This window comes from Candoia aspera, chromosome 7 (assembly GCF_035149785.1).
Source record: "Candoia aspera isolate rCanAsp1 chromosome 7, rCanAsp1.hap2, whole genome shotgun sequence".
Taxonomy (NCBI): Eukaryota; Metazoa; Chordata; class Lepidosauria; order Squamata; family Boidae; genus Candoia; species Candoia aspera.
The window spans coordinates 84,352,190-84,372,180 of NC_086159.1; the positions used below are offsets into that span (position 1 = coordinate 84,352,190).

Genomic DNA, 19,991 nt, shown 5'->3' on the forward strand with positions numbered 1-19,991 from the left:
GGTGCCCCAGAAGGGTACATATAACACCTCTGCTGTGTGAGCTTCATTGGGTACCAGTTTGCTTCCAGGTCCAATTCAAGGTGTTGGTTATCACCTTTAAAGCCCTACATGGCATGGGGCCAGGCTACCTGAGGGACCGCATCTTCCCTGTGACATCAACCTGTCCCACCCAATCATGCAGAGAGGGCATGTTGCGGACCCCGTCAGTAAGAGAATTCTGTCTGGTGGGGTCCAGGAGGTGGGCCTTCTCTGCAGTAGCTCCCGCCCTCTGGAACATCTTGCCCCCAGAGGTGAGGCTAACCTCATCACTCCTGGCCTTCTGGAGGAATCTGAAGACCTGGCTCTGCCACCTGGCTTGGGGCGGGGTGGGGAGTCATCCTGTTTGGGAATGGCTGGTACAGTAGAGCGCCCGTTGCATACAAGGACTGAGTTATTATCTGCCATTTGGGATTCTATTTTTATCTATGATTGTTGTTTACTTGTAATTGTATTTTTAGATATTATATTTTTATATACTGTAATTTTATTGTATATTTATTGTTTTATTGATTATTGTTGTAAACCTCCCAGAGTCCCTCAGGTGGGAGGAGATGGGCGGTGACAAATTTGATCAATCAATCAATCAATCAATAAAAATAAAAATAAAAATAAAATATTTCAGTTTCCACAAGGAACAGTGAAACCAAAAGATGCTCCAGGTTCAGAGAGCAGTTTGCAGGCTGGTGGGCCTCATCAAACAGGCTGCAATCTGTCCCTCTGTGGCACCAAGGTCCTGCTGTGCCACTCAAGAAACAGCAGAGGCAAGGATAGGCGACCTCCATATGCTGGAGGAAACGTAGAGCTCTTTTGCTCCCACAGACTGAGCAAGGAGACATTTTATTAGGCCTGGAGAAGTTGAAGGAGTCATTTCTGACAAGGCACAAGCCTCAAGATAATGCTCTACTGGCATATATTTAAAGTGGCCCTGTCCTTGGCTTTAAACTGTTAACTACGAACCCTAAAATATTCCTAAGATCATCCAAACTTCCACAGCCAGTAAGAGCAAGCAGAGCACCTCCCACCGCTCAGAACCCCTTGGCAAGTAATCCGCCAACAGGGAAAGGGGTGGCAATCTTACAATCTCCCCTGGAGTAAAGGAAAACCCTCCTTGGTGCTTATGGTGGACTTTTCCTCCACCCCAAGGATACCCAAACAGTCACCCGGAGAGAGAGGGACGGCGTATGTCATGAACCCATCTTCCTCCACAGCTTCTTGCTGGTTCTTTGGGGCCCCCTGCATCCAGCCAAGCGAAACAGTCTGTGCTCATTTTGCGGCTGAGGGCCTGAAAGTGGGTGTGATGTTAGACTCTTGCCGGAAGGTTCCCGTGAGAGGAAGGCGGAGCTGCAGAGAGCTAGCAAGGGAACACCCCGCAGAGACACCCGGGGGGACTCTGCGGGAGCTCTGGGAGCCGGAGGATGGACTTCCCTTTGCAGCCCAGAGGGAGGGAGGATCAGGCAGGAGGAGTAAGCCCCCAGCCCAAATATACCACCAAGGGTCGAGGGTCTTTCAACTGAGGAAGCCCTTGAACCCTCGCTCAGGACTCGGCAGTCAGGAAGAAACGAAGGCAGAAGAAGGAACTTACTGGGGGCTTTTCCTGCCCCTCCGGAACTTTTGGGGTGAAGCTCGATGCACGTATAATTTTAACTTTTTTGAACTGGAGTATTGTAGCAGTACAATATTATTTATAGTCATGCCAAAATTGACCCTGAAGTAAACTTGAGGATGTGTAATGTGTGAAAGTTAAATTTTCTTGGCACCCTGAGCAGAAATGATAGACCCAACAAGAGCAACATTTGAGCTCAGTCTCCCACTTCATGCGGTGGCACTTGCAGCAGCAAAGTGTAAGGCAGCATTCTCCCAGCTGGGTAACTTCCAGTTGTGTGGATGTAACTCCCAGAATTCTCAGCATGCTTATGCTGGCTGGGGAATTCTGGGAGTTGGTACACACACCAGAAGGCTCCCTGGGTTGGGAACCACAATCTAAGGCAAGGCAGGGCAACAGGAAGCTTACTAGGACTTGCATCTGGAGGGAATGGAGAGGGTTGTGGGCAGAAACCACACCATATTGTCTTCTGATGAATGGATGTTGCCTCCTGGGCCATGATCAGCAGGGCAACTCTATCATGTTGCCTCTATGGGCCCCCCACTAGCTAAATTGCCCATTTACTCCTGACCTTTTCCCTCCACCAAGCTCCTCCTGCGCCTGTATCACCCAAACCTGGGTGTTTCCCTCTCAAAGGTTTGGCTACCCAGGCTTTGGGTTTGGCATTAGCCATGGTCCCCAGGCAAGGGGGTGCTGTTGGCATCTGTAACTCTGCAGGCAGGGGCACTGCTCCCCAGATAACCCCCCCCCCCAATCCAAGCCGAGTTGGACTGTTCCTGGTCAGTGCCAATAGAATTGACTGGAACTTCATCTTGGGGGTCATCTGGGATTAGCTTGAGTTCATGAGGAGGCAGACGAGGCTCAGTGCCACCACTTCTCAGTTGGATCCCTGTTCTTCACGGCTGGATCTGAGCACTGGTCAATGTTTTTTTGGATGAGGGTGCTGTCACCTCTGAAGGAGTCCATGGCATGACTCCTGCTCAAGAGTCGATCCTTCAGTTTGACCATTTGGGACACATTACAGCAGTTCTTAAGTTCTCCTTTTGGGAAAGGTGGCAGATAAGGTGGTAGCACTGCAACTGCAGAAGACCTTAGAAGATGTAGATTATTGGGAACCATAGTAGTTGGATTTCAGGCTAGGATTTAGCACTGAAATTGCATTGGCCACACTTGTTGGGAACTTCTGGAGAGACCAGGACCAGGGAATGCAAGCCTCCTGGTCCTCTTTGACCTCTCAGTGGTTTTTGATATCATTAACCATATCTTTCTAGACCAACTCTAAGGGATTAGAGGGGGGGGATGCTGTTCTTTGGTGACCCACTTCTTCCCTAAAGGGTCAGTTCTAGTTAGTTATGGTGCTGGATGAGAGATCCCTACTCTCCCAACTTCTTTAATATCTATATGAAACCACTGGGAGAGGTTGCCTGTCAGCACAGGTCAGGTATCATTAGTCTGCTGATGATACCCAGCTATATATCTCACCCCTGCACCAAAGAGGTGATGCAGTAGAAGTGCTAATGCAGTGCCCGGAGGCTATCAGGATCTGGATGGGGAGGAATAGACTCAGACAGAGGGCCTCCAAGACAGAGTGGCTTTGGATCTGTGGGCCAAATGATTACAGTATAGCACCACCTTTGGATTTGAAGGGGGCTGCACTCAGAGGTGGTCTGCCACTTAAGGGTCCTCCTGGACTTACACCTCCTGCTTGAGGAGCTGGTGGCAGCTTTGGCCAGGAGGGATTTTGCAGTTACTAGTGCACCAATTATGGCCATTTCTGGATTGGGAACCCTTCTCGTAGTTACTGATATCCTAGTCAGCTCTTATCTGGATTATCTACATGCTGTACATGGGGCACCCTTGGAAAGCATTAGGGAGCTACAGCTGGTACAAAATACTCTTACTGCATCCGCAGAATGCTGCCCAATGGCCCTGTTTAAGATTACACATACCCTTCTGGAAAAGGTGGGCCCGGTGGCCCACCTATAGGGCTGTGTGGAAGAGTTTTCTGAGCATCTGCAGGATAAAATCGCTCGGATCCGTTCCAAGTTGGACTCCAAGCATGAAGCAGAGTCTGTGGAGATGCCAACGGAATGTCCTTGCCCTGTTATCTGGGAACAGTTTGATCCTCTTGGAACCGAGGAAGTGGACAGGATCCTCCGGATTGTGAACGCCACCACCTGTTATTTAGATCCATGCCCCTCCTGGCTGGTTAAGGCAGCTTGGGAGGTGACATGTGGCTGGGTCCAAGCAACGGTAAATACATTCTTGAGAGAGGGGGTGTTTCCAGCTGCCTTTAAGAGGCACTGGTGCACCCGCTCCTCAAGAAGCCATCGTTGGACCCAACTGTGCTGGACAATTTTCGTCCAGTCTCCCACCTCTCCTTTTTGGGGAAGGTGGTTGAGAAGGCAGTGGCATTGCAACTCCAGAGGGTCCTGGATGAAATGGATTATCTGGACCCCTTTCAGTCAGGTTTCAGGCCTGGTTACGGGGCAGAAACTGCATTGGTCACTCTTATGGATGATCTCTGGCAGGAGCGGGATGGAGGGAGTGCATCCATCCTTGCTCTTCTTGACTCTCAGCGGCTTTCGATACCATCGACTATGGTATCCTTTTGGGGCAGCTCAGGGAGATGTGGGTGGGCAGCGTGGTCTTGCGCTGGTTCGCCTCCTTCCTCCAGGGCCAGTCCCAATCAGTGGTGATAGGGAGCAAGAGATCTGACCCTCAACCCCTCCGTTGTAGGGTGCCGCAGGGTTCGGTTCTCTCTCCTCTCTTATTCAACACCTACATGAAACCACTGGGTGAGATCATTCGTCACCATGGGATGAGGTATCATCAGTATGCTGATGATACCTAATTATACATCTCCATCCCAGGTGAGGTAAGTGATGCGGTAACTGCCCTTTCTCGGTGCCTGGGGGCTGTGGGGGGGTCTGGATGGGGAACAACAGGCTTCAGCTGAACCCTGGTAAGACGGAGTGGCTGTGGGTTGACAGCTCCTCTGCTTCTGGGAAATTGTCATCTTTAGATCTGGATGGGGTAGCACTGCCCCAGACAGACCCAGTGCGTAATCTGGGGATTCTCCTGGACTCACGACTCCTGCTTGAAGAGCAGGTGGCAGTCGTGGCCAGGAGGGCCTTTGCTCAACTTCAGGTTCTGCGCCAGTTATGCCTGTTCCTGGAGTGAGAAGCCCTCCAAACAGTCACTCATGCCCTGGTCATCTCCCATATAGATTACTGTAATGCGCTCTACATGGGGCTACCCTTGAAGAGTATCCAGAAGCTTCAGCTGGTCCAGAATGCAGCCGCGCAGGCTATTCTTGGCGCCCCTAGATCGGCGCATATAACACCTTTGCTGCGTGAGCTGCACTGGGTGCCAGTTTGCTTCCGGGTCCAATTCAAGGTGTTGGTTATCACCTTTAAAGCCCTACATGGCATGGGGCCAGGTTACCTGAGGGACCGTCTCATCCCCATAACATCAGCCCGCCTCGCCTGATCATGCAGAGAGGGCATGTTATGGACCCCGTCCGTAAGAGAATTCCACCTGGCAGGGTCCAGGAAATGGGCCTTCTCTGCAGTGGCCCCTGCCCTTTGGAACATCTTGCCTCTGGAGGTGAGGCAGGCCCCTTCGCTCCTGACCTTCAGGAAGGCCCTGAAGACTTGGTTCTGCTGTCTCGCTTGGGGCGGGAAGGTGGGTAGTCATTCTTTGGGGTGGCTTGCACCTTAGAGCCCCTCCCACCGGATTGGCATCTTCAGAGCCACTTGGATTTTATATCTATTTATATTGTATTTTATATTGGGTTTTTTTTATTTTTATTGGATTTTAATGTTTATCGTTATGGTATGAATTTTATTGTAAACCGCCCAGAGTCCCTCTTTTGGGGGAGATGGGTGGTAACAACATTTGAAAAATTAAAAAATTAAAAAATACAGCATCTTGGGCAGGTGACCCCATTGTTTTGGGAACTGCATGAGCTGCCAATTGGCTTTGCGGTATTATTCAAGGTAACTTCAAGGCCCTACATTGCTCCAGACTGACTTATCTGGGGGATTGCCTTCTCCCATATTCTTCTGCCCATCTGATCAGTTCCTTTAGGTCCTGTGTCTACTGAAATGCCACTGGGCAGGATGTAGGAAATTGGCTTTTTTAATCACTATCTCTGTGCTTTGGAACTCCCTCCCTATATAAGGATCTGGCCACCTCTTCCCTCCTGGGCTTCAGAAGAGCCGTTAAGACTTGGCTTCACCATCCAGCCCAGGAGGAAGGTATGCTTTGAATGTCAGGAAGCATTACCACCCAGAGTTCCCCTTTTCTGGGGGAGATGGGTGGTGATAGAAATTGGAATAATAAAATAAGTAAATAAAATTACCAGATACATTACTTTTTGTTTGTTTGTTTGTCTTCAATCCCTTACAATGCAGCTTGAAATTTTTATTTATTTATTTATTTATTTTGGTGGTCTTATTTATTTACTGAGGATTTTATATTCTGGGATGTATATGACTTAAGCTGCTCAGAGCCTTCAGGAATAATGTACAAGCTGTTTGTTGAACATCTGACAGATAGCTGATTGCTGACACAGAGACTGTGGCCTTTAATATAATAATAATTGTAGCACTCAGCTGAAAGGCCTGGAAATAATGCTTCCTACCAATGTTAAGTATTTCCTTCTTTTATTCATTTGACTGCTCAGCAGGGGGCAAGGATCAGTAAAACTCATATCATATTTGACCGATGAGTGCTGTAACGAGGAAGGCTAACAGGGGGGTGGGGGGGTGGGCGGTGCTGCACAGGGAGAGGCCAGCCGCCCCACCGAAGGACCCGAGAGACGCTGGCTCACAGGTTCTGGAGCAGCCAGTCCAGGACTGGCAACCGCATAAAGTTGCCCAGGGCCTCCCCCAGCTGCCTCTCCTTCTCATACTTCAGCACGGCTTGCATGACTTCTCCAACGCTGTAGTTCCTTTCCACAGCCACTGTGGAGAGCTGCTGAAGCTGCAGGAAAGGAGGAGATGCTTAGAGGAAAAGGTCTGGCAAGCAGGTGCTTTCTCTCACCAAGACCCATTCTTTTTCCAAAAGTCTCCTAGTCCCCTATTTCTCAAGGCTGCGGGTCCATTTAAGCAACCGTCAGAAACCTGGGCAAAATGTTTCCTTTACTACAGTGCTCTGGGTACATTATGGGTCCATCCAAAAATACCTGTACGCAAAAAGTAATATATCGAAGAATATCACTCCAACTCCTTTTTTCTTTCATGAAAAAACCAACACAAGTCAGGAAGCATGGCGCACACAAGTTGCATCCAGACTTCCTCTGGAATCTGTTCTGTCCCCTGGGCTCTTTTGGAGGTCTTGGTGGAAATAAAGAGATACCAATTGTGCCTACATCTTGGAGCTGCATCACTGGTCCTCCACAGTACTGGAGAGATACGCAGTGCCAATAAGAAGAAAACTAGTGGGAGCAAACTTCACCGTGAGCACACAGACCTGTGTTTTCATACCACAAAGCTGGGTTCACATGATGGGCTCAGTCCTCGGGTGGCTTCTTGGGTTTATGGATTCATAGATTGTGTGCAGCAAGGGGTGAGAAAAGGTACCTTAATGTGATGCCTGAGCCCAGCCTTAATAGCAAAGTATCACTAGGACAGGTTTCCAGTGGAACTCACAAGCCAGGTTTGCAGGGGTCGTGCTCCTGTCAGTTATTTCACACACACACACCAACATACTATAGGTGTCTGTTTTCCCTCTATGGCCACTAAGCACACAAACTTCTGATGTTCAGGAGGCTTTTTTCCATGACCAATAATTTATACTTCACTGATCCCTCTCTCTTGAACACAGATACTATTATTTTGCTGCAAAAGCCAATCCTGTAGAAAGCTGTTCTGCAAATAAGGGGCTGCAAGAGAAGTATTAGGAATATATTGGAAATAAACAGAATTGTTAATTCTTCCTCCCTTTTAAAAACATTTTTGGAGTTGAATGCCTCACAGAACTGTTCTCACATTCACATTTTCTCTGTAAACTGTGGAAGAATTGTTAGCAGAGAGCAAAGATGAAAAGCAACAATGGTCTGCTCGATGGAGCAGAAGGAAGGGTGCAAGAGAGAAAAGATGAGGCCACAACAAAGTTTACTTTACAGGGAGTAAATAGGTAAGAACTAGGTAAAATGAAAAGGGAGAGGTCTTTTGTCTAAACATGCCCTGATCATAAGTATTGATTAAAAGTTATTGGTGTGAAAGGTGAAAGGTCCCCTGTGCAAGCACCGAATCATGTCTGACCCTTTGGGGGGACGCCACTTTTACGACGTTTTCTTGGCAGACTATAGCGGGGTTTAGCAGCCTTCCCCAGTCATCACCTTCCCCAGCAAGCTGGGTGCTCGTTTTACCGACCTCAGAAGGACGGAAGGCTGAGTCAACCTGAGCCGACTGCCCGAGAGAGAATCCAGCTTCTGCTGGGATTGAACTCGGGTCGTGGAGAGAGTTTCAGTTGCAGTACTGCCGCCTACCACTCTGCGCCACATGAGGTTTCAAAAAAATTATTGGTATTATACGATTTTTTTTAAAAAAAAGAACAGAAAGTGTTTCTGTTCCTTAAAACAGCAGCAGAACCACAACACTATCCTATCCTATTTTATTTTCCCCTCACACACTATTTCCCACCCAGTGCTTCCAATTTTACCTTGTTCTGGGTTTCTTCATCATCATCCATGAAGTATAACACTGGGACATTCAACTGAGAGGCTGCCACCCACTGAAGGACGGCTTGGAGCTGCTTGCTGTGAATGTTTTCAGGAGCATTCTGGTTAGTTACAACCACCTTCCGGCCAGAAGCTGCGTCTTCGCCAGAACCTGTTCTGCTTTCCGCATTTTCTGTGCCCTTTGAATAGAAAGGTCCCCCAACATCATCTCCATCTCCGAGTCCTGACTCAGGATTGCTGTATTTGGCTATCATCAGACACAGCTTGGTCACCGTATCAACCAGGTTGTCAATGAATGGTCCACTGCCTCCTTCCTTCCTGTTGACGTCACACTGGTCCAAAATCATTTTGGTCAGTCCAGATATGGCATCTTCATAAGAATGATCTATTTCTGAAAGGCCGGAAGGACCTGGGCCCTCAGGACCCTTGTAAGCACTCCGGTATGCTTCGTCGGCCATCAGCGTCCCTGAATTTCCTCCTAATTTTTTGACAGTCTCGTTGATGAGCTTCTGGATGAGCATTACTACAATGCTTGACATATCATTTTCCGCATTCATCTCAAACTGTTCATCCTCACTTTGTCTTAAAGTGTCGGGCTGCTTTAAAGGGCTGATGCCTTTGTCCTGGGCCAAGTAGCCCAGGGGGCCAGCGGCCTTGCTGGCTCGGCCCCCTTCAGAGGCATCCTTCATGGCGTTCTCCTGCTGCACGAGATGGTACTGTATCAGCAGTAATGCCGTCACAATCAGGTCTCTTGCCCAGGAATCAGTGGAAAGGTTAGAAAGGTCTTGGCTGTCTTGGGCTGGGAAAGCCCTGGCGGGTGGTGAGGCTGACCCTGCATTGTCATGCTGCTGCTTCTGGTGCCACATGCTGAGACCCTCCTTGATGATGTGATTGCCAACTGTTTCTGCACAGGTCGTTTCCTTGTCTTTCATAGTTTCGGTTTTTGCAGCCGAAAACCTCATGTTTTGAGTCTTGGCATCCAGCCCTTGGCCCGTCTTAATGGTGGCAAAGGCCATGCTGTGCGATTTGTTCCTCTCGCTCACCTGCTTTTGGACAATCAGAGCATTGTGCAACCGATTCAGCATGGCTTGCACTATTTCAGAGGCCTTCTGGCTGCCTTGGGTGAAGAGGCTCCGCTTCACAGCAGAAACAAAGTCAGAGTCAGTCATGAGTGTCCCGGTGACGTCATGCAAGTTTTTCATACAGGAATCAATCAGGTCCGACACGACCTCTTTAGAGTGCTTCAGCAGCACCTTTTTCAACACTGCACAGGCGATGTTGGAATCGTTAACCTTCACTTTCATAGTCTTCATAACAGAGACCATCATGTCTGAAACCACATTATTGGCATAGACCAGTATTCCTTTGCTCAGTGAGTTGCTGTATTCATCGGGACCAAAGCGTTTCCTATGATGGCACCCTTTGCCTTCATCCCTGGAAGGCTCACTTTTATTTGGGATTTCTGTATTTTCTTCTTTGTAATAAAAGGAAGCTTTTTTCTTCGAACTGGGGCTTTCTTCGTATTTGCATTCACACATCCTGGAAGAAATGTGCTTGCCATCCTCTGTCCCAACCCCAATTGATCTTAGGCCATGGTCCCCAGCAGCGGCAAAAAGGGTGTTATGTATGCATGCGTTGTTATTGCCTTCAGGCCGGTCATTCATCTCTTTGCGTGCCATTGCTATGGCGAGGTTGGAAAGCCTGTTGCAATAAAAAGAGACTTCATCTGGGTCAGGATTCGGGTTTGGCGAAGCTGAACCATCGCTCTCTTCATCCTTAGATTCCTTCTGACAACCGGCCTTCATGGCCAAGTGGGATCCCCTGTTGGAGCTGACATTCAGGCTGAACTCCTCATCACAGACACTGTAGCCCCCCGGGGAGCGGAGGTTGCGCTGGGCCACAGCTTGCCTTCCCACAGGTGCCTCCCTCGGTCTCGCCCTTCTAGCATTGTTACTGGCATTCAGTGCATTCTGGACTCCAGCTGTGCACTTTTCCAGTTCTTTTCGGAGCTTGAGTGGATCAGAGGAAGATTGCTGGAAAAGTTTAGCTGAGTCAGTCTAAGAAATTGAATAAAGATTGTTTTCACAATAAATTACTCCCCACCGTCTCATCATAGTGAACTGGTGTGCAATGTTTACTTCAATACGTGGGAAGTCATTCATTGCATATGCTGGGTATCATTTCAATGGATGTCACTTTGTCCCAGAAAATTAGCAGCCCACTTAAACTGCTGTCCCAAGGAGACAGAGAACAGAACAATATTAGGGAGCACAACTGTTCCTGGACTTGGACAGTGGGCAAGAATAGCCTCTCGAATACTCCCTATTATCAATCCTTTGGGCAAAGAAAGCTAGCACAAACTTCACACTCCAACTGTAGTTTTCTGTGTGCATAGTTTTATTCTTTAATCTGAGACTTTTATTTTATTTTTTATTTTATTGATCTTTTATTCTTTAAAAGGCGTTTTAATGCTCTTTCACAGGACTTCCCTAGTATTTATAGCTCATGTGCTGAAGGCAGCAGCTTCTGCAAAACCCACAGGAACATCTAATTCCTGTCGGAAGGGTTGATCAACCATTTAAATGAGAAACACTTTTTCCTTCACAGTACAAAAAATGGATAAATGCAAAGTGATGTAGCCCACTGACCAATCGCTGTACCTTAAAACCTTTACAGAGTAAACCACATCTGCCAGAGGACTCTGCAAGGAACACTTTATTACAATATTTGCTTCTGAAGGGCTTAGTCAAAAAATTTAACATTAGAAGGAAAGAAGAAAAAAAGTAGAGATGTTTGCCAATTTGTTTTTTGGACAGGGTGGAGATTCTAGGTCATAAATGTCATGATTTCTCTATAATCTGTCTCTGGGAAAGGTTTCCACTAAGCCAGAGGCTCAACAGCCTTTCATCTTTTATCCATGTATGTATGGTCGGCCTTTTCTAAGTGTGCTATATGAAAATAAAATCCTTCCCCTGGTCCTTCACCTCCCAGGTGCCAGCGAGTGATAAATTTCCAAGGGACACTTCAAGAGCAATATGAATGAAGTATCTCAAAGCATAATTTAGACCATTAAGTCCAACCCCTGCTCTGCACAGGAATCCACTTTAAAGCATCTCCAGCTTCTCCAGAACATACTTTAGCGACAGAGGCACAGCAATGCCTTCTCCTTCATTTGCTCCCAAATGATTTTCTCTGGTTCTCTTCCTTTCCAGTCAGGAACTGAAAGGAGCAATATGGAGCAATAAAACAAAAGGAAGGAAGGTAGGCAGGAAGGCAGGCAGGAAGGAAGGGAAAAAGCAGAAAATTAAATCCAAGATGAATCAGAGGTCAAGACTGGGGACTTCAGATCTTGCTTACCCATTCAAGATTAAAGAATGAGAACCTAAGAAACTCTGAGTAGTGCAACAGGTTGCTGAGCCAACTATTTATGTCTAAGAATTTTCTCTAACCCAACAGAATGGAATAATGATGTGGGATGAGAAGGTGAAGATTGGGAAATGCAAGCGCTGCTAATCATCCCTTAAGTGACTCTTTAATGCCCTAAGAATATTAAGGACAAGATAAATTATTCTGTTCCCAAGTTGATTTGGACATAGATTTTTTTGGCAAGTGACTCCCTCTACATTGCTCAAACCATGATTTCTATTTTTGACCAACTGGCTACTGTTAACCATAAAAAAGAAACACTTCTGGGGGTTATATGTGCAGAATCGAGCAAAAAGAGGACTGTGGAGCAGTTAAAGGACCCAGGAATTTGCAAGAGTGATGCTATACAAATGGTGAGCAAAGCAAGGCAAAGCAGATAGCCAAAAAGTGTGGAAAAGAAAAGCTGCCTGCCTATTGCCACTGAGGATCATATCAAGGCAGATGACATAATGAAAAGGTTGTTGTTTATTACTTGAGCGAACTTCTTTGACTTAACATTTATTTTAGTAGATTTGATGAAATTTATTTGGATCTTCCCGCTTCTCTCTCAAAATGTTGATGAACAGCTTTTCTATTGCCCAAGAAAGGATTCTTTTCCCACTTTCTATTACCAAGCCAGATCCCTTCCCCTGCCTATCTGCTTTTCTTTAAGTGAAGAATGTTGCATTTTCCTTCTCTTATTCTGCTTCCTTCCCTGACCTGTCAAGTTCAGTCTGAATGTGGTACAGTAACTGCCGCCTGGTGCCTCAGCTTTCCTGCCCAGTTTTGTGTCATCTCCACCTTATGGCCTCAGAGATGAGCACAAACACTGCAGAATTCTGGTCCTTACTTGCATTGAATGGAAGCACTTAGTACAATGTCTCCTTTTCCAGGGCTTGTTGTCCTTCATATTCTGTGTTTCATTGAAATCTTTAGCTTAACTCTCTTTGTCAGTGTTAATAACCTCATATAACATATTGAGAGCTGTGGCTAAAAGAGGAGAGGTTGGTTAGAACAGCAGGCTGACTTTATAGCCTTCTTGTTCTTATAAAACTGCAACATAAAAATATTGGTTGCCTTTGCATTTTGAAGAGGCCTCTTTACACAACAAATCCAATGGAGGCACCTGGATGTGCCTCTCTTCTTAAAAGGTACACGTGGGCAAAGAAAACAGCAGTGGAGAAACGGAAAGGAACTGGCACCAGGAAAATCTGCAGTCAACTTTGACAGAAGAGTGATGACTGACTGTCAGGCATCTTACCACCCAAACTCTACCATTTTTATATGTTGATGCCAAGAAATCAACCTCAACCTTTCCATAGGCATGCATCCCCCCACTCCACCCCCTACCCCGCTGCCTCAACCCTTCCTCTTCTTTGAGCCTATTAATTGATACATGCTTGATTGAGTCAAAGCAAGCAATAGTGAACTGTCTTCCAGGCTTAATTAAAGTTTGGACTCGCCACGTTCTGGGCTTAAAATCTGCCTTAAATACTGGGCCTGGACCACTGGCATGCCTCTTGTTATGCACTTTGTGCCCAAACCAGCTCTTGTGCACCTGGGATCGGTAGATGTGGTAGACTGCCAAGGACATGAGCTACTCATTTCTATGAGTAGCACTTAGGACAGAACCAGGATACAATCCCATCTGTCCTTCATCTGAAAATAAGAGCCACTGGCGAGATAGGAAAATATTCCTGAGCAGAAAGGTTACAATGGGCAGCATGCCAAGAATACCTTTGTCAAATCCCAGACATGCAAACTGTGGCTAGCTTAGCAGGTTTAGAAAAGCCAACCCAGGGCACGCCATCCTTCCCTCCAGAGCCACTGACTGGGGGAATCCATATGCAGCCAGTGGAACATGCTCCTATGTCTTCGTGGACATCCACACCACGCCTACCGGCAGAGTGCTGTCTCCTTACCGTCCAGTTCTGCTGTGTCTTCTCTTCCTCCTCCTCTTCCTCACTGGGTGTGTCACGCTCTATTTTACACAGTCCACTCTGGCTCTGTAACCAGTCAATGTTCTCTGTCATCTAAGAGAGAAGAAATTACAGCTAACGTGAAGGTGGCCATTTTACCTTAATTGTGTTGAGCCAAGCATCTTCTTTTCCCAGTCTGGATAGTTTTTCAGACTGAAGAAAAATATTGAGGGGGAAAAAAAGCTCTGCCACTTACCAGTTTTTTTTACAGCCACAAGCAGGGCTGCCTGTATGTTCTGCTTCTGCAGAAGGTGATACAGTATTAGCAGAGAACGTCAGCTTTTTGGCTAGCGTGAAAACACAGAGACCTTTCCTATATGTTCCCTTTTCTGCTGCAATGAAATGTGAGGTAAATAAGCTGCCTTTTGGGTTTTCTCAAGGGTGGAGCCTTGAAACGTTCAGGGGCACAACAGAGAAGCATCCTGGGAGCATTCTAACTCTCGCACCACCTTCCTTCCAGAAATTATCCAAGGAGGCCCCAGAAGATTCTGATGATTCTAATGACTGAATGTATTGCGCCAGCCTTTCTCAGCTCTTTGACCCTGGAGGAGCCCTTGGAATATTTTTCAGGCCTGGGGGACCCCTGCACATTCAGGCTCAAATAGAGGTCGGAAGTTACACAATTACTATAGTTGTTTCATGGGTAGGCCTTAAACTGAAAATAAATAATGAAACTTACCTCTTTAATGTGAAGTTGCCTGAATTTGAAATAATTTTTAAAATAAATCCTGATCTCCCAGGGAACCCCTGGCGACCTCTTGCAGAACCCCAGGGTGCTACAGAACCTTGGCTGAGAAACTCTGTATTACACCAACTGAGATAACGGGGTTAATTTGGTAAAACAATCAAGCATTTGTATTATGAATTATTGTGTGAACCTGACAATATGAATGATTGTCTGAATCAGCATGAATAGTTCCACCAGCTAATAAGTATTTAGATTGGCTGTAATATCCACTGAGAGTCATTTACTGAGATGGGCGGCTATAGAAATCAAATAAATAAATAAATAAATACCCAATATTCAAAAATTAAGCAGAATAGACCTGGTTAGTCCTTGTATGAGAGATGACTGGAAAATACCAGCCTGTAGGTTAGACTAGGAAAGTAAAATCAATCAATCGATCGATCGATCAATCCTGAAATAAAGGAAACCTCTTCCACACTGTTGCCAAGAAAATTACATTGAGATGTTCTTGAGGTCCCTGGAAATCAAACTCAATTTGCAGGACCATTTACCTTTGTAACACTCCCCACTTAACCCCTCCACAAACTTACATTATGCAGGAATGACTGAGAATGACTCAGAGTGAATGTGACTCACACTATATCAGCAAAGAAGCAAATTCTGTGAACGTGTTTGTATTATGCACCTGGAAGGGCCCGGCCCCTTGTTCAGAGGGAAAGCATCCCACGCAGGTGGCTCTCTAGTGCACAGCCAACGAAGGGCAGCCCACCATCCCGCTGGGCCACTGGTTCAATGGGTTCCACGTTAAAGTGCTTTCTTTTAGGAATTTTTTCTAACAGTCAGTCAGAAACTGGATTTAATTACACTGCTGTTTAGACTTCGACTTGGTTTTACTTTATGATTTATAACTTGTATTTCGCTTATTGTCTTGAGGGCTTAGCTAAATATAAGGAGCAGGTATACTTATTATAATGATGGTGATGAAGATGGACCTTGCCTTCCTGTAACTTAAGTCCATGATTCCATGTCCTGAACTCTGAAATAACAGAGAAGAGTCTTATTTCTTCTGTGTGACTTCTTTACAGATATTTGAAGATTGCTTTTAGGTCTTCCCTCAGTCTTTTTGTTTCAAGGCTAAAATATTCCCATGCCTTTACATAGCACTTCTCCCTTGATCATCCTCAGAGCCCTTCTCTGGATATAGTCCAGTTTCTCTGAATTCTTCTGAAATATGATGCCTGGAACTGGACATGACTGAGGTGGGATCTGACAAAAGCAGATGACATTTTTGGGGCGTCTGGTGCATATTTTTATCCAGGCTGTTTTAAAAAAAATTAGCAAGTTTTGGGATTCTCCTAGCAATCCTGAGATGGACACAAGGACTCTTGAAGTGTTTGTGACTGGTGGAAAAAATGGTTGAGTTCACTCACTGTACCAAGTTAAAACAATGAAACATATTACAATTCAGTTTGATGTGTGAACCCAGCCATGGGCTCTTTCCTCTCTTCCTGTGATGGACCGCACCAGAGAACTATTCCACCCAGCCCTTCCTTTCCCTGGATGTGTGTAGGAACACTGGGGATGATTCAAAAAGGGAAACCAATGTTGGCCTGTGGTCTACTGAGTAGTCACTGGAGTAGAGGGATAATGAAGTCAAAGCAAAGAAGGGAAGGGAGTGTGACCCATTAAGCAGAATCTAAGTGAAGAACATTATGGCTTAGCAAAATACGTGAACCTTTTAGTGCCTTTTACATGCATACTTAGTGGTTTTATTGCTTATACAACAATAGTCCTCCAAGTGTAGAATGAGCTAGCTTGAAAGAAATGTGTACTTGGGGAAACAATCATCTGAATCCGGGTGGGATCAACTGAGACTGTCTCTTCACTGCTGGTCTGAGAGAAGTGCTCACCTGCCACAGTTTCCATCACTTCCTGCTAGTGAGGAGGCTGATAAGGAAGGAGGTCTACTGTCCTTCCTTTCCTGCATACCAAAAGCATGGACATATTAAAACCAACACTACCCAGAATAACTGGACATAAAAACCCCAATCAGATCCTACAGGTTCACAGGATTCAGTCTTTCTTGCTGAGCCTTTCCCTTAAGGTAGAGACAGTTTGATCTCTGGAGCTTACAAGTCTTGAGTTGTGTTGACCACAGAACAGAGCAACCTGGCCTACCTCTAGAACGTCAACGTGAGGATTCAAAAAGAGTCCCCCCAAAGCAGACTTTTATGCCAAAACTTCCAGGATGTTCTTCAAAGGCTCCCCACACTGTGGCCTCCTCTCTCATCCTCCACTTGTCAGAATGGACCTTGAAGTCACAATGCCCAGGCAACACTGCTGTTTCCATGGCAATCATCAACACTATCAGAAGGAGGTCCAGCAGTTAGCCAAGCCTTGGGGTGAAACTGGTGAAGTAACAAAAATGCTGAGGATCAGTCTGGGATACATGTATGATCAGGTTTTAGAAGGCTTAAATTAGGCACAGCAATGCTCTCTCCTTCAAAGATGATATCCACAGCAATACTGTACTGTACATTTCTTCCTGTAAATCTGGCCAGTCAATTCCTCCCCTCCCTTTTTTTTTTGGGTACAAGTTAAGGATCCAAAAGGCTGATCTGTGCAGTGGACCCAGCGTGGACATGGCTATTCACCAATTATGTTCCAGAAGGTGGGCTGCAGATGTTTTGGGGGTCTTTCTGATACATGTGCATTTCAGATAGATAGAAATAGATAAGTTTTATGTATTTTATGATGGTTTTTTATCTTTTTTTTGTTTTTTCATTGTTATACTGTTCTTTTTTTTTCATTTTTATATTTCAAGTGTTTGTAAGCCACCCAGAGTCATATATACTGTATGAGGCAGTTATATAAATTTGAAAAATGAGCAAACAAATAAATTGGATCACTGGGAGAGTTCTTTGACCAGTCCTATCTTACTCATTGGCCGGAAGTAAAGAGGGGAGCTTCTCCACTGGGGCTCCTAAGAAGCCCTTTCATCAAGAGCCACCTTGGTCTTGTTGGCAGAGTTCTAGGAAAGCATTTGGCCCAGGAGAGATCAGAAAAGTCACACACCAGGCATTTCTATAAAAATAAATTTATTTACAGAAAGCAAACATATTTAAAAGCTTCTGCATTCTTACAGGCTCTCAGTGAGAGCTGCTTAACTCTCTACATGCCTACACAGAAGGGAAACTGAAACTAAAACAAGTTCAGGCAAGTTCCTCCCTTAGGCAATGCAACCATTAAGATGTGAAAAGGGGACAATTAAATTCAACCTCGATTAGTTACCATAGTAACCTTAATCTATAATAGAAAACATATTAACAGGTCTCAGAAGGCAAAACCCTGGGGTTCCTTGCCTTAATTTCTAAGACTGTCTCATCTAAATTATGCTAGAACTTGGGTGCTGCTTTTTAATTAAAATCATTTAAAAATAACAATAAAGTCAGATGGAGTTGGGAGCTTCTGTAATTCCATGAGCATATGTTGCCTTCTTCTCTGCTAAGCTGCAAACCAGGCATGTCCAACCCACAGCCCGTGGGCCCCATGCAGCCTTGAACAGCTAGTAGTGCGGCCCCCCAAAATCTTAAACTTTTAACATTATTTTGCAATTTTTTTGTGACTCGATTGCACGGTGCTTGAGCTCAGACTGCGTAGGTAGAAACAATGGAATGCTGTGTAGGGGAGGGGGCAGTGCAGTGCTAATGCTGCCACTGCCCAGTACACCCCTTAGCTTGTGGTGCCTTGGCATTATATATAATATTTCAACCTACGTACACATGTTCTGTGACGACAGGCGTTTATTGTTATTATTAAGTAGACATGTAAGTTCTTACTTGATTTTTCTTATTTGGCTATTAAACTTTGCTTTATTTGCCTACCTAACAATTTACAATGGGCTTGTTGTGTTATTTCTTAAAAATATATATTTATTCCTAAATAAATTTATTCCAGCATGGCTTCAACATCATTTCAACAGAAAACAGAACCCAAAAAAGAAAAGAAAAAAAAAAGAAAAATTGCAGATGAAGGAAGAGTATTCAACGAAAAATGGACAGATGAATACTTCTTGCGAGACAAATACTAAGGCACTCTGCTTAATTTGTAGGGAAAATGTGTCAGTTTTCAAAGACTACAATTTAAAAAGGCATTATACAGAGAAACATGCTGCCAAATTCAAAGCGTATCAAGGAATTTGTCATAAAGATAAATTAGCAGAACTGAAAAAAAGTCTGTCATCTCAACAATGTTTTTCTTTTTAAAAAGTCACAACTCAAAAGGACTCTATTATAAATGCTATTTGGTAGGAAATCTGATTGCAAAAAAATCAAAACCATTTACTGATGGTGTTTATTACGCAATGTATGGAAAGTGTGGCAGATAGAATTTGTCCTGATAAAAAAAGCAATTTTTCTAAAATCAGTTTGTCTCACCAGACTATAGCCAGGTGAATTGAAGAAATAGGAAAATCAAAAGAGGTTTGAAGAGTAAAGCTGCTAATTTCAAAGTTTACGCTTTGGCGATGGATGAAAGTACTGATGCTACAGATACGGCTCAACTTGCCATTTTTGTTAGAGGTATTGATAATGAATATGTCACTGAAGAAATGGCTTCTTTGGTGCCATTAAAAGACACAACTAAATCTCTTGAGTTGTAGGAAGCAGTAAAAATGACATTAAAGTGATTTTCTTTTCCAAGTTATGGAAAATATTTTTATACATTTTAATATGTTGGCTAAACACAGTCCTGAGAACAGCAAGAAATATGCAGCCTTGCTTTTCGGTTTGATACAGGAATTTGAGAACAGGTTTCAAGACTTCCGGAAAAATGATCAATATTTTCGACTCCATTTTCAGTCAACATAACTACATTACCTCTGAATTTTCAAACAGAATGCATAGAGTTGCAATCAGACATTCAACTCAAAGAAAAATTTGATCATGTCACTCTACTGGACTTTCATAAGACCTATATTCCCAGAGAAAAATATCCCTCACTTCACAATCACGCCTTATTCATGACATCGCCTTTTGGCAGCACGTACATATGTGAGCAACTATTTTCAAGGATGAAGCACGCAAAGAGTAAAATTAGTATTAAAATTTCTGACGAGCACCTTGAGAACTGAGAATTGCAACCACTTTCATCTAACCAGACATTGATGCATTAGTTTCACAAAAACAGGGTCAAATATCCCACTAGTTTTATGTTGCCCTCTTTTTAAAAAAAAATATAATATAAAATATTAAAAAATAAAGTTTTATTACTTATATACATTAACTATATTGTATCTTTTATGTGTAGCCCAAGACAATTCCTCTTCACTCAATGTGGCCCAGGGAAGCCAAAAGGTTGGACACCCATGCTATAAACCATAGCTGACAAGCCACAATGGCTGCTTCACCCAACATGCTGCCAAACAAAAGCAAATTACAACTTAATGAGGTATGTGAAAGTGGCTGAATTCACAGAATACACTTAACCATGCTAGTTAAAGACTAGCAGCTGCCTTTGTATGACATGTTTATTTTTAATCTGGATAGGCTGTTGTGGCTGCAATCCCTTGCTATTTGGTTGATTTTT

General features: G+C 44.7%; 1 protein-coding gene across 1 annotated transcript; it reads right to left on the minus strand.

Moving 5' to 3' along the window:
• Window positions 1-6,295: 6,295 nt before the first annotated feature.
• Window positions 6,296-13,786, minus strand: AKAP3 (A-kinase anchoring protein 3). The gene is made up of 3 exons (XM_063308395.1): window positions 13,661-13,786; window positions 8,315-10,366; window positions 6,296-6,631 (listed from the first exon to the last, which is right to left on the minus strand). The coding sequence occupies exons 1-3, from the start codon at window positions 13,769-13,771 to the stop codon at window positions 6,476-6,478; spliced, it is 2,319 nt and encodes a 772-aa protein (XP_063164465.1). The 5' UTR covers window positions 13,772-13,786; the 3' UTR covers window positions 6,296-6,475.
• Between the last annotated feature and the right edge of the window lie 6,205 nt (window positions 13,787-19,991).

What these genes read in the sequence shown, in the direction of transcription:
- AKAP3 (XM_063308395.1), bottom strand. Translation starts at nt 13,771, where the DNA reads ATGACAGAGAACATTGACTGGTTACAGAGCCAGAGTGGACTGTGTAAA. An exon ending in AGACACAGCAGAACTGGACG is followed by an intron (nt 10,367 to 13,660) that starts GTAAGGAGACAG and finishes AAACTTTTCCAG; the next exon opens with CAATCTTCCTCTGATCCACT. An exon ending in ATGAAGAAACCCAGAACAAG is followed by an intron (nt 6,632 to 8,314) that starts GTAAAATTGGAA and finishes CCTTTCCTGCAG; the next exon opens with CTTCAGCAGCTCTCCACAGT.